Source organism: Pogona vitticeps, chromosome 1 (genome assembly GCF_051106095.1).
Source record: "Pogona vitticeps strain Pit_001003342236 chromosome 1, PviZW2.1, whole genome shotgun sequence".
NCBI classification, from domain to species: domain Eukaryota; kingdom Metazoa; phylum Chordata; class Lepidosauria; order Squamata; family Agamidae; genus Pogona; species Pogona vitticeps.
The window spans coordinates 204668858-204683590 of record NC_135783.1 but is presented as its reverse complement, the minus strand read 5'-3'; the positions used below and the strand labels follow the sequence as shown (position 1 = coordinate 204683590).

Here is a 14733-nt window from a genome sequence, read left to right as displayed (position 1 = left end):
GTATACGAGTACGAATACCCCCAATCTCTAATCAGAACTGAAGCTCCATAGCTTGCAGAGGTACTAAACATCTTTACAAAGGGAGGGGGAGCAAAGATGGGGAAGGAAACAAACAAAAGCAGACCAAGCAGGCCAACAGAATGCTGTGGGCTGTTGAATTAAAAATGGAAAACCTGGTGACGTTGAGAATGAAATGGAATGGCTGCCATTCTGAACAGAAGCCCACCCCCAAGAGGTGGTTCATGACTCATGCCCCTTAAATTTTTTTTTTAAGGGTAGGATATATCCCCCACTTGGTCCATGAATCTCCTCTGGCCAAGACTACAGTTAGCACAGCCCATATATGTTTTATCTGGAATACGTTTTCGTAAATTCAGTGGAATTCGACTATATACAAATAAGTATGCTTAGGACTGTAGCCCAAATTTCCTAATGCTGTTCAATTGTTTGACTTGCATCATTAACATGAAATCAGGATGTGCATGAGCTGTGAAATTCATATGTTAATGGAAAAACAATGTATGAATTGGGTCTGTATCAAGCTACCAGGTTCAGGGTGTCAGTGAAATATCTGACTGTACTGCTCTTACAAAGATCCCTGCACATCTTCTCCCTTCCTCCAGCTTGCAAGTTGAAGGCACAAAAGAGTTGTTTTCATGTCTAGACAGTCTAGCTAAAAAACCCAGACCTTTTTGCAACATGCAACATGACTGTGTGTACAAATATACCCATGGATTTCTTGTCTGTCTGTCTGTCTGTCTGTCTGTCTGTCTGTCTGTGTCTGTCTCTTTCTTTCTTTCTTTCTTTCTTTCTTTCTTTCTTCCTTCCTTCCTTCCTTCCTTCCTTCCTTCCTTCCTTCCTTCCTTCCTTCCTTCCTTCCTTCCTTCCTTCCTTCCTTCCTTCCTTCCTTCCTTCCTTCCTTCCTTCCTTCCTTCCTTCCTTCCTTCCTTCCTTCCTTCCTTCCTTCCTTCCTTCCTTCCTTCTTTTGATTTTCTTCTCTCCTTTATTGTTTCCCTATTTTTAATTGTTGTTGTAATTATGCTGTTTTATGTTATTGTATTTTATCTCTGTTGTTGGCCGCCTAGAGTAGTCCACCACGACTAGATAGGCGGGATATAAATTAAATAAATAATAATAATAATAATTTCTTTCTTTCTTTCTTTCTTTTTAGAATGGTTCTAAAAAGTATGCTTCCAGGACAAAGCAGAAATGACAACAATTTAGATGTTGTTCCTCTTGAAAGGACGTGTGTGTTCATAATAACAATCCCTCCCAAAGCCTTCAGTGAGCGTAACTGGGTTATAGCTCCTCACTGGAGCTGTCCTGATGAGCTATATTTAAGAGATGACATCAAGCAGATTCGTGAGAGAGGCATGCCTCCCCTGGAGAATGCCAATTCTCAACTGCGAGATGGTTCTCAATAAACAGAATCTAACCCTAAGAAGCCCTTATTACAACCCATTGCTGTATGCCGCTCTCAGTAAAGAATATATATCATATTTATGGGAACATTTCATGACAAATAGGTTTTGCTGCGGTCACTGAAATAAATCTGAAGAAAATTGAGTTCATAAACTGAGGCTGGTTGCTGATCCAGTCCCTTGGCCTGGTTCTGCCTGACCTTGTGATCAGCACCTGCCACTCCAGTGTCATGTGTCCCAGTAAGCACAGGGAGGCAATTGCCTCAGACAGCGAGCGATGGAGGGGAGTTGGGCAGCAGTGGCAACCTCCTGGTTGTCCCTTCTGAATTCCCCGTTTGTTTCTTCTCTGCTAAAGGACACTGTTGTGCATGCTATTGGTTCTCAAACTGAGGTCCCCAGATGTTCCTGGACTGCAATACCCAGAAGCCTTCACTACTCGCTCTGCCGGCCAGGATTTCTGGGAGTTGCAGTCCAAGAACATCTGGGGACCCCAGTTTGAGAATCACCGGCGTAGGTCGCAAAACTTGTGCTGCCTTCCAAACCCAGCCTGGTGCATTCAGGTGCAGCGGTGAACCCCATCCCATTGAAAGCACTGACAGGGTCTTCAAGGGTCAGTCCAGCTCACTTATGCATGCAGGACATGGAAGACATGCTAAACTGTTCTTTCCTGTAGTCAGCAAAATATCTTCAGCTAGCTTGGACCAAGTCACACGGCTGCAGAGAAAGCAAGAATTGGCTTCAAGGGGCTTCGACTACAGCCGTGCGCGGAAGGCACTGCAAAATTCTCCACCCACATGTCTCTAGGCAGAAGGGATGCTTTTCAGCGGTTTCTTGGACGGTGATGTAGGGCACATCTTTACCCTTTTTCCTGAGGGGGTTTGTGTTGTGGGGTGGGCTTGCCACAGGAGCATTGGCAGTCTAGCCCCTGTTTTACATTCGCCGCAGCACCTTGGATGATGTCTTGTTCCTGGACATCATTTTGGGCTGGAATTTGTTTTTCTCCACAGTGAAATAAAGTACAACAATGTTTAAAAAGCAGAAGAATAGGAGCATAAAATTCTGCAAAGTGGCCTGCTTTTGCACAAGGAAAGTCCTATGAGAAATGTTAGTTCAACTCTACACACCGTTTTTTTTAATGAAATTTGTATACCGCCTGACTTAGTGAAACACTGCTCTGGTATTGTCTATATCGAGTATTGTCAGATAATGCATGAAATATGGATAAGGTTTCCTTGTAGTCAGTGTTTTCTCCACTGGTGTCTTGATTCTGCACTTGTAAAACATAGGGACAAAGCCACACAATTCTTTGTGGGAGATACACGAGTGCTATTCTCCCTCCTAGACACCAGTGTCAATAGGTTGTGGCCCAATTTCCCTATGATTTTCATGTCTGCCTTACTCAAAAGTAACACCAATTGTTCACAGAAAAGCATTATGCAGTTTTTGTAAGAGTAGAATTTCCTTTGCAGGGAAAAATCATTGTTTATATCCTTGCATTCTTAAGCAGTCTTCCCTGTTTTTAGGCACAGAGACCTGTCTTACCTCAAGCTGGCTCGATAGCTTCCCCTGCCGAAGGCCTGCACCTGCTCAAGTCTTGGCTCGGGTGCTGTAAAGTTTAGCCAAAAGAGCACATTAGACAACAAGAAAATCCCACCATCTCTTAGTCATTATCAGGTGTTGTTTGTTTTAAGTGTTAATACTGCACAAAGCAAATCTGTCTATGACAAGACTGAAGTATGGAGATTGGCTTAAGCTTTGTTTCCAAGAACATTGCAGTTCTTGTTTAATAATTTTGCAGCACCAATCTTCCTCCACATTGTCTAGATTAGTTTCTAAGGGCCCTAGGTATCTCCCCATGCCCCACCCATGATCCCATGCCTCACCAGAGCGCTGACTGCCCCTAGATGAGTATCCGTGGGCTACAGACAGGAAGAGGAAGTACAGTAACGAGAAGCCACACACAGTTGCCCTTGCAACCTTGGCAGCAATGGATGCCTTGCTAAGAACAGAAACCATCGCAGCCATTCCAGATTGGTACAGGGTGTGTGTACTGTATTTGTGCCTACTGGAGCACTCCCCTAACAAAATATCTCCACAAACACATAGCTCAGAAGTCAGGGTGAACACTAAAACTACAACCACTCATCTAGATGTACTACTTAAAGTAAGTTATCAGGGTACATTCTGAATGAGGGGAAGATCCAACAGAAAACGGTATTGTTGACACCTTGTTTATTCTGATGTGATAAAAGACAGGCAACTTTAGATGCCGTAATTGAAGGTGCTTTGTCTCCCACCCCATGGGGACTGGCCATGATGATGCCTTATTGATACAGAGGCATCCCTGAGAATCAGTTTGTCACCTGTCCAAAATTTCAGATGTGCTTTAGAAAAGCGCTAAGAGGCATACAGTCTTATCAGGTTCATCCTGTCCCATCTATTCTACTGAAATCACAAACGGTCATCAAACAGACCCTTGAAATCTCTGGCTGGATGTCCCTAACAAAGCATCCTTGAAGCTGAGTGATAGAACGTCTGCTTTGCACTGATGATGTCCCACATCAGCCCTTTGGCATCTCTAGGCGGAAGGATCAGGCAACCAATGGTGAGAAAAACCTTCTTTTGCCCAAGACAGTGCTGTTGCCAATGGGATGGTCAATGCTGGGCTAAACAGCCAATAATCTGACCTGCTAATAAGGCACATTTCTCTGTTCCTTATGCATGGGACTGCAGCCTATGTCATCATGGAACAAAGAAGCACCATTAAATAAAAATTTGATATGTTCAGCTAGCAAATCTGTGTATTTCGTAAAAATGAAAGATAGGGCACTTGCTTTGGCTGGCTGGTTCAGAGAGTGCCTTGTCTCCTTGGCTCTGTAAAGTCACCAGGGTGAAATAAACCCCTTTGCGCTCCATCAGCTCCTCATGCTGCCCCCTCTCCACTGCTCTCCCATGCTCAAAACCAATGATGACATCAGCCGTTTTGACAGTGGACAAGCGGTGAGCAATGGAGATCGCAGTGCGCCCCAGGCGAGCCTAAAGCAATCGGGGGGAAAAACATTATCAGAGAAGCAAACAGGATGAATGAAATTGTGCAGGTTTGCTCTATCTGCACTTTCGTTTTTATAGGCAATGAATCCTCAGTGATGGGCTTCTCTCTAGAGAAGGGTTCTGTTAATTATCGTGAGCCTGATGTATTGGTTGGCTTGCATTACGATAATTCTGCAACTAAGATAAATTGGCTTAGTAAACATGTGTATATCCAGAATGCTTGAATTCCTGATACTGCCTCAGGTTGCATGTTTCAAATATTATGACGCCCACTCATACTGTTTTCCTAATCACCCTTTTTTTAATTAGTCAGAATCCTATTGATGAGCACATAATGTTCAACTAATTTCTTGCTACTAATTATGGCTAATTGACAAGTTGTCAGAACATGTCTTGGTTGCATGCCTGATCACATGCCCAGCTGTTCAACAAGGACATGTTCTAGCAAGATGCTTGCATGGACACCAATAGGATTCAGGTCATCTCTGCTCATCTTCTCCTGAACATTCCTGGAACTGTGGTCCCCTCTATATATACTGTAACAGTTACAATTCTTTGATCCTCAAATCATTGGACCTTACTGAAACCTAATATACCTCACTCTTATTATAACCAAATGGAAATACTTCTAAATCACATGTGAAAGCTGACCACGCATACATTCCCTCCCCACTTCCTCTGTTGTTCTTCTGTGTCCATTTTAGACTGTCTTACTTCTTCTTTGTAAAGTGCCGTGTTCACAGTGCTATGTCAATAAAGGGTTGAAGAGAAAAGAAGCCCACTATGCCATGTGCCACCCTCATGGTGGTATATCCTGGAGCTTTACTGGAAGAAAGCTAGAAAGGACACAAACTCCTGTAGTTAACAAAGGTTGGGGTTCAGAGATTTGTAGGGGAAGAGCTTCCTCTCGCCAGTTCCACCATATGGAAATAATGTGAATAGTCTTGCAAACCTTATGAAGTGCCTCTTGCACTATAGCTTCACTTTCATTGTCCAGGGCTGATGTAGCCATGTCCAGCAGCAAGATTTTGGGGTTTCGGACTAAGGCCCGAGCAATAGCAATCCGTTGCTTTTGGCCTCCACTCATTTGGCTGCCCCCTTCTCCAACCATGGTGTCAAATTGCTGGGGGGGAAAAAGGAGAAATAATCAAGTAGGAACAGGTAGTTTCCATCACCATCTTAGAACTGCAGAGCTGGAAGGGGCCCTATGGATCATCAAGTCCAGCCCTTGTCAAGGAGGCCCAATGAGGAATCGAACTCCCAATCTAAACCACAGAGCTATCAACAACAGGAGTTACACCATATGCTACAGAGGAAGCAGTCTTTGGTTGAGCTGCGAGATGTTGAATCTTAGTGGTAGGAGTGTGCAGATTTGTGTATGTGCATGGTTACTACCTTACCCAGCACTCTCCAGGCAGCTGAGCTATCTAGGGGATTCTGGGAGCTGCAGTCCAAAAACATGAATCTGTACACTTCTCTATGGTTACAGAATCCAGGTGCATGATCTGTCATGGAGATGTAGCCAGCTCCCCTCAATATGTTCCAAATAAAATTAAAAGTAGCACGGATGATGCATAGCACCCTCATGTTTCAATTTGCCTGAAAAGAAGCAGGTATCTTGTACCTATTTTGTCGATTATTGTGTCCAGTGGTGTGCATAGTAATCAGGCAGTGTAGAGACTGCAATGTAATTTTGCAGTCTCTTCTAGGTGAGAAAAATTCTACCAGTAATAGCTATAATCCAGATTTATAGCTGCACAATACACCTGGATCAGAATTTTCACAGGGTCTCCCATCTTCAACAACTTTGCAAAGGAAACGTTGGGCTGTACAGTAGTGAAAAAGATCCGTTCAAAGGCGAGGGCGAGGAATCCCCAACAGAGGAGTGCTATAGTGAGGACAAGCCAAATGAAGAGGCAGGCCAGGCTGAATATTGCCAGGTAAAATGCCAGACTGCAGGAGTGAGACTTATTGGAAGAAAGAGACTCCTGGGGAGTAGATGGTCCCTTCAAGGAAAGCTCTTCTTTCTGAGGAGACCCACAGGCCAAACCCTGCAGCTGACATCCTTCCTTAGTAAGCCAAAGTTTCCTAGGCAGAGTAGTTGAAGCTGGGAAACCCTCTGAAAATTCTGATGCGTTTGCATTGTGCAGATATATTTCTGGATCATACTGTAGTTATTATTGGTAGAATCCTTTGAGTCGTGAAGGTGTCCTCTCAGGCTATCAAGCTAGCTTAAATTCCTCATTTGTTCCTTTTTGCCTGATTAACACATCACAAAGATGGAAATGTCAGAGTAGCAAGCCTGGAATCTCTTTGATCCTTTGAGATCCATTCGTGTCCGTGTGCTCTTCTTTTCCTTTTCCCTAAGGAAACCTAAAGCCAATTCAAGTCACTAGCATTTATGGTAGAAATCAGAACTATATCCAGGGCTTGACCTCTGTCTCTTGACATTTGGTAGGTCTCAAGTTATGACAAGCCTGGGGAAGGTATAGTGTCATGTCATAATTTTCCTCTTATACTGTTTACTTCCATAAAGTGCCTATTGGCACCATGTAAGTTGCAAGGGGGAACTGTAACCAATTAACAAGGTGCCAGTCATGCGCTGGTGTGATGGGCACACAGCTAGGAATGCAACCAATGCCTCATTGAATAGCGTCAGTTCATGATTTCACTTATGCAAGCATTAAGCACCAGTAGAATTCATTTTGGCAATTAGGTGCCAACAAACAAGATTCATTTATTGGACTGCTATTTGTTTATCCTGTATGTAAATAAGGGATCCTGACTGCACATCCAATCAAGCTAATGAGGAGAGGTTTTTTTCCCCCTAGGGAGGGGAGGAGACATCTTTTTAGGTTCTGACTAGATATGACTTTAGTATTTCCTGCATTACTCCATACTGTGTGAAAACTCTGCCTAGGGGGCATGTAAGGATTTGTCCTGCTTTCCCCCATTATATTTGATTGGTGTTTGTGTTCTTTCTTTATACTTGTGATCACATCTTTTTGTACTTGTTGTATACAATCACAAAATAAACACACACATACACACACAAAGTAGTATTTTTGCCTTTCTATGAACTGACGTTCACCTTACCTGAGGCAGATCCATGATAAAGTTGTAGGCGTTGGCTTGCTGGGCTGCTCGGATAATGTCTTCCATAGTTGCATCTTCCCGTCCATAGCGAATGTTCTCTGCGATGGTGGTGGAGAAGAGGACTGGCTCTTGCTCAACAATGCCAATCAAGGAACGCAGCCACTGGATATTGAGGGAACGAAGATCATGCCCATCCAGAGTAATCTATGCAAACAGAGGTGGAAACCATTGTCACAAACAATTCTCCACTTCAGTCTTATTTTGTATAGGACGAAGGCCTTTTCGTTGGGGAGTAGGCTTCTCAGAGAAATGAGAACATGTCAGTGCATTCAGTGGCATGCATCTCTCATACAGACAATCCTTTTCATCTTTACAGTCCATCACCCACATGGTTGTCTTTCTGCTGACATTCACACAAGTGGATGTTCGCTACTTTTACGAACCCCGTGGCTCTTAACAGGACAACCTCTGGCTCATGCAACTGCAAATCAGAGATCACACAGAGTGCTGTGCCTGCTAAGGGTTAGGTTCCACATTTCCACAACAGGGCCCTGTTCGAGAAACATGGGACCTGCTGCAGTTTTTACAAAGACACAAGCAGCTTGCTCTAGCCTGTCATAGTTTCTCTTTGGTTTCAAAAGCAGTCTGTTACAAGGCTGTGATTCTGAGAAAAACACATCTAATTAAAGCCCCTTTGGACCCATGGATCAATGGTCACAATTCTTTGTATTCTGGTCCACATATTTGTACGACTTTGGAGACACAGAAATCACCAAAGAAGCACACTTTAGGTGTCTTTAATACATAGTATGACAATTTCTTACCCAAATCCTACATATGTTAAGAAAAAGCTACTCTATTAGGAATCATTTGGAATATTTCTGCTAGAATGAAACCATGCAAAAGAAGTCAGAATACACTTCTTATAGAATAGAATAGCCTTAGACAATCTTCCTAAAGAGGAAGAATATAATGCACAAAACAACAAAGGCTTTGAGGATGTATGCTATATGGTGATATGTTTTCTCAATTCTACTATATAGCATGAAATCATAAGGTTTTTTAACACAGAATACTATTTTTAAAAAGCAGAAGCATTTGAAGCATGGATTTTTCACAAGATGTAAAAAAAATTATTGGATTGACCAATGCAGAAGTATTAAAAGAGGATAATGAAGATCAAGAAATGATAAAACACCTAAAATGCAGAAACTGAAAGTGCAGTTTGTGGCTGTTGATATTTAGGGTAAAACGAACGGGAAAATACATGCAGCAATGAAAGGAAGAACCCATTGGCTGAAGAACCTGGGGGGGGGGGGGACTTGGTTTGGAGGCAGCAGAACATCATTCTTTAGAGCTGCTGTGTCCAAAGTCATAATGAAGATGTCCAGCCTTCAATAGGAGAGGGCAAGAAAAACACAAAGAGAATGATAGTATTTTTAATGGATGCCTTTTGTCCACATGTGGCCCAGGTGAGCAAAGCCAGGTTCCCACAGCTGGAAACGTTCCACCCAGCACTTCATCGGTGGACTTCATGGGGGAGGCATGGTCATCTTCCACCACTAATGCAGAACGTCCACAGTGACAAATATCTCAAAATCGGCTTATGTCAGACAAAGCGGGAAATCAGTTCACTGTTGTACTGAAACAATGCTTCCTCAGCTCCTTTTGCTAGATGCAGGACCATTTCCTTTGAACAACCTATGTTGTACTACAGATACTGTATATATATATTAGACAGACAGACAGACAGACAGATAGATAGATAGAGAGAGAGAGAGAGAGAGAGAGAGAGAAAGAAAGAGAGAGAGAGAGATAGATAGATAGAGAGAGATAGAGAGAGAGAGAGAGAGAGAGAGATAGATAGAGAGAGAGAGAGAGAGAGAGACAGACAGACAGACAGACAGACAGACAGACAGACAGACAGACACCATATATTTAAAGAGCCATGATCTGTCTCCCTGCAGACACAACTGTGAATGGACGGGGTCAGTATTGAGCTCCTCCAGTTTGCTCCATGGCCACGCCTCCTATTTCTAGCCTTTACTTATAAAGGGAGTCCTACACATCCCCCATATAAATATTGCATGTTCCTTGGCACACCCACTCAAGGACCAAAAGAGGACAGAGGGCACAAGATCCTTTAGCTTACGATAAACATGACGACTTCCTAAGGAAGAGGTTGAAGGAAAGCTCTCACCATCCCTTCACTGGGGTCGTAGAATCGCTGGATCAGCTGTATTGTGGTACTCTTCCCGGCTCCACTAGGGCCAACAAAAGCTGTCGTTTCCCCTGATTTGATCACCATACTTAGCTTGTCTAGAATCTGGAAATGAAAAAAAGAGACACAGGTAAAAAAGGGATGCCATTCTGTATTTGGAAAAAGGTTAGCATTGGTGCTCTGAGCAATATCTGGAAACAGCTGTGTGCTACAGCAAAGGGATCAACTCCTTACCTTTACCTCAGGCCTGGATGGATAATAGAACGTCACATTATGGAATTCAATTTCACCTCGTACTTTATCCAGTTTGTAGCCCTCTTCTGACATGCAGTCGATGGTGGGTTTCTGGGGCAGAGATCACCAGGTACATCAATTACTACCTCCTAACAAAAAAGCTTTTGAGGAGAGGCGTTCTATAGAGCCACACCCCATTCCCTCCACCCTCAAACATTGGAGGGAGTCCTGCTCCTTGAAATGACCCTGCTTTCCATCCACCTTGCTGAGAACCAGCATGCCAAGATATCTCCACAATATCTCTGTGGCAGAAAAGAACCCAAATCTTTCATCCTGAGGACTTCTCTTCTTCTCCAGAAGAGAGAGTTGAGAAAGGTGTGGGTTTTTTTGTGTTGTTTTTTTTTTTGCATGATGATGGAGATGCATTTTGCAGCAGTGTCCAAAGTCAGCAGCATGCTTACAGCAGCTAGGGTTAATGGGCCAGCCTTCTCAGTCCCTGAAATTCCAGGGCTCAAACTGGGGACCCCAAGGGGAGGGGACCACGTGAAATTGTTGGGGGGTAAGCACTTGGGATGTCACAGGTAGCAGGCCTTTGCCTACCAAATGACTTGTGTGTGTGTGTGTGTGTGTGTGTGTGTGTGTGTGTGTAGACACACATGAGAGACTTAAAAATATAATCTGTGTTTTCTGCACCACCTCTTATGCAAATACAATGTCTGCAAAGCAAACAAACATATTCGTGCTGAGTCAGAGAGGCCTGGTTCCAGCTGGGACTGGAGAGGAGATGGGTACCGAACCACCACACCCAGTGAAATGACGCTTTCTCCTGCTTAGGAACTGCTTGTCCTGAGATTTCTCTCCCTGCCTGGAGAGGCAGAATGGCCCCTGAAACGTCAGCCAGCGCCCTGAGACATGGCAAAAGTATAAGTGGTAGCTGTGACTGCAATAGTTGCGCTGGTGCTAAGAGGGGCCAGCAGGGGCCTTTCATGTGATGGGAGGGGTAACATGTGGCAACAGGCTGGAGAAGGCCCATCTCTCATCTATATAGGAGTATTGCACTACTAGGAACCCAACGTAGCCATTACTGGTAGGCCTAGAAGATGCAGTAGAGCGGAGACCGATATACACATTATGTCCATGGAAATCCCTATTTGTGCACAATGGAATTAAAACATCTCCTCTCTCTTTTTGCCATTTAAGGATTAAAACCAGGAGACCACAGCTGTCTTTTATGGACACAGCTCACTGGCACTTGTGGTTAGTGCCCTGGGTGAGAATTAATCTGGCCGTTTCATCCTTGTTTCGTCCTTTCCCTGAAGCTCTGGAAAGGCTCTGTGGTCTTAATAACCTTCTCGAATACCTTTGGTCATCTGCCTTCCTTTCTTCTAATCATGAGCCTGAGAGGCCATAACCACTTATTTCTTGAAATAGCCATGCGGCCTTCCGGTGGGGTTTCCTGATGATCAGGCCACTCACCGAGTGCGGGCCCAATGGATAAATAACAGGGCTTGGTGGTAATTCGGATATTCATGAGCAAATCATTTAAGAATGTCACTTGGATGAATACATTCTTTGTAAACGCACAGGCCTAGCGCTGTTGGCTTTAATCTGCAATCAATTTTTTCCGTAATCACCATAATATTTCTCATTTAAACTGTTGGCAAAAGCCGACACACATCTCCAGGCTCATTTAATAGACTCCCACCTTTAAAAATTGTCTGGCAGCACCGCGCCAGCGGGTTACTCACTCTGTCGATTGTTTCAAAGATATTTGTCGCAGCTCCTCGGCCCGTTGCAAACGCTTCCAAACAAGGAGACGTTTGGCCAAGATTTAAGGCACCTACTAGAACGCCAAAGAAAACCTGAAAGGTACAAAGGGAGAAATGCTTATGTGTGGGGTGTGGGTGTGTGTTAAAATTGCTTTCGTGCAGAAACTAAATGATAGCGAGAACGGGAGGAAGGAATATTTCTTCTGGCAGACAAATGCTTTGATCTTTAAAACAAAAAGAATAAAGGGAGCACACAGAAGTCATTCCTGTATCCAAAGACTACGATGCAATTAAAAGCAGGGAGCAATTTCAAAGCAGCAGGAAACAAGATTCTCAGCAAAGGTTCCAAGGATCACTCGAGATGATCTCCTGCATTCTCTGGCTGGTGCTCAATAGGCAGCTGAAATGGAATCATCCACGCACAAGAAGGAACTACAAGGTTTGTGGGTGTCGTTTTTTAAAAAAAGAGTAAGGGGAGAAAACCTTAACATTTCACTCCACTGCCTTTGTGTAGCCACAAAACGCACAAGAAAGGAGCAAGAGGGTAGCAAGATCAAAACGGCACCCTGATAAAGAGCATTTCTATGCTGGAGTATTTGGCTAACAGTCCCTAGTTGCTAAAAAAAAAGCATCACCAACAAACAACCCCCCACTCCAAAATAATTGGGTTATAGTTCATTTTGTTGCCCCATAGTGGCTTGAGTGGAAAAGGAGTTTCAGTCACGGATTCCCTAATTCTCTTGCCCAAATGATACTCCTTGTAACAAGCCTTCCAAGGTCCCCCCAAAACCTTAGAAGCAGCTTGGGGTGCATGCAAAACACTACCTTTAGATGAAGTTGGTGGAAAGGCTCTTCCCTTCTGCCCCCCCCCCCGAGAGGCCTTCTGTCCACAATTTTCAGAACCCAAACCAATGCAGCCACCTTATTGGCTAAGGTCAGCTACCCATTAACAAAGTAAAACCATTTGCTCCTTCACTGTGTGTCTTGCAGGGTGTTCCAACGTCCATAAAATAATCAATCAAAGGAGAACGTTGACTGGAATGAAACGTATTCCTTTGACTGACTGCTTTATGCACATCTCTTCCACCCACCCAGTCCAATTTCTAAATGCATCTTTAAGTGCAGAGGCAAGACAGATGGGGAGGGGCATCAGAGAGCCATTACCTGCAAAAGTGTCCCAGGTGAGTACTCTTCTTCTTCAAGGACAAGTTTTGAGCCATACCAGAAGGCGAGAGCATAACACAGGAAAATAACGCACCAGATATAACCGGTGAAAAATCCCATGATTATTCCCTTTCTTATCCCCCAGTTTTGGGCAAACACGAGGTTTTTGTCGTATCTGTAGAAAAGCAAAAGGAATTTAGAAAGTGCATTTGAAAAAAAAATTAAAAGGAGATGAATAATAAAATTAAGGACCTGGCCGGGATGGGGTGGAGTAGATTTTTCCATAGCAATAGTTCACTGGTACTATTGTGACACTGCATTTCACGGCCACTCTGAAACAATTCCTCATATATTTCCCAACTATTCCTGCTTCCTCATTTCAGAATGGTCTACTGTAAGCTTTTGTAGTTAGTTGTTTCTATTTATTGCTTAAAAAAAGAGTTTGGATTTTGATAGGTTTATTTTTTTTAAAAAAATTGTTGTTATGACCCCATGAATAAGCAATCCTCAAAAATCTGCAGTAAAATCCTCAAAAATCAGAAAAATCAGCAGTAGCTGAACATGCCCTAAAACAAGCTGGACATGAAATTCTATTTCAAAATACTGAAATACTGAACAACACCAGCAATCACTATGTCAGACTGCACAGGGAAGCCATTGAAATCCACAAGCACCAGCAGAACTTCAAAAAAAGAGAGGAAAGTTTGAAACTCAACAAAACTTGGCTCCCAGCTCTCAAAAATACAGTGTGCAAAAGGTCAACGAACTCTACCCAGCCACAAGGACAGGGGATCGCTACGCACAAAAGACCAGCTAATGACACCTATCGATCACAGTGACAGATAATCTCTGCTCCTTATTGCAACAATACACCCACAACAAGACACACTAATCACCGATCTCCAGAAAAGGACAAAAGCCTATCTCACAGCCATAATTACTCAACTCCCAAGCAAACTACACCAGAGCACAGAGTGCTGTCCTCTGAAGATGCTGGTCACAGAGATTGGCGAAATGTTAGGAAGAACAACCTTCAGAACATGGCCAAAGAGCCCGAAAAACTCACAACAACCAATCCTCAAAATGTTCTGTCCTCTATGGCTTGGTTCAGGTCTTGCAAACTCAAGCCTGCAACTTTCTTTAGGGAGTTTGTCAATCTCATATTTGGTCTTCCTCTTTTCCTGCTGTTTTCCCAGCAAGGAATTTACTTTGGACACCTTCTCATGAGGTGTCCAAAGTAGGATAGTCTCAGTTTTACCATTTTTGCCTCCAGAGACAGTTCCCACCCATACACGGTGATCGGGACTACAAGAGTGTGGATGATTTTGGTCTTGGTCTCCAGTGACACATCTTTACAGTTGATGATCTTTTATAGCTATAATGACCCAGAAAACACGGCAATGGAAATTTAGGGCTGTCTTTACAAAAAAAAATTTGTTTGGGTAAGCAAAGATGAGGAAAAGACCATTAAGTGAAACGTTTCACCTATGCTATAAAAGTTATGCCTGAAAGTTGGAAGAGCAAATTAGGGTGGCGAGAAACATTTCGGGAAAACACCTCCAATGTTCTTGCTACCTGTTAAAATCATCCCTGTGTTCTTTAAAAGACAACTGCAAGAACATCCTGTTAATAACAAGCAATGCAATGAATTACTTGAGGAAAAGAGAGCAACAGTAATGATAATGTCAGCTTGGTTGCCAAGAATGAGTAATGCAACGAGTCCCTTTTGAAATGTAATCCTTCTGGCTCTTCCTAGACATACAAGCACTCACAGACA

General features: G+C 43.4%; 1 protein-coding gene across 2 annotated transcripts in view; it reads right to left on the bottom strand.

The window, feature by feature from the left end:
• Window positions 1-14733, bottom strand: part of ABCB11 (ATP binding cassette subfamily B member 11) — a 121813-nt gene that overhangs the window by 33001 nt on the left and 74079 nt on the right. For both annotated transcript variants that reach the window (XM_072981759.2, XM_020789443.3), the window contains 8 exons: window positions 12957-13131; window positions 11772-11885; window positions 10024-10134; window positions 9769-9894; window positions 7569-7772; window positions 5425-5595; window positions 4256-4457; window positions 2964-3027 (listed from right to left, as the gene is read on the bottom strand). In XM_072981759.2, the coding sequence (XP_072837860.2) occupies window positions 2964-3027; window positions 4256-4457; window positions 5425-5595; window positions 7569-7772; window positions 9769-9894; window positions 10024-10134; window positions 11772-11885; window positions 12957-13131 (1167 nt within the window). The remainder of the gene's footprint in view (window positions 1-2963; window positions 3028-4255; window positions 4458-5424; window positions 5596-7568; window positions 7773-9768; window positions 9895-10023; window positions 10135-11771; window positions 11886-12956; window positions 13132-14733) is intronic.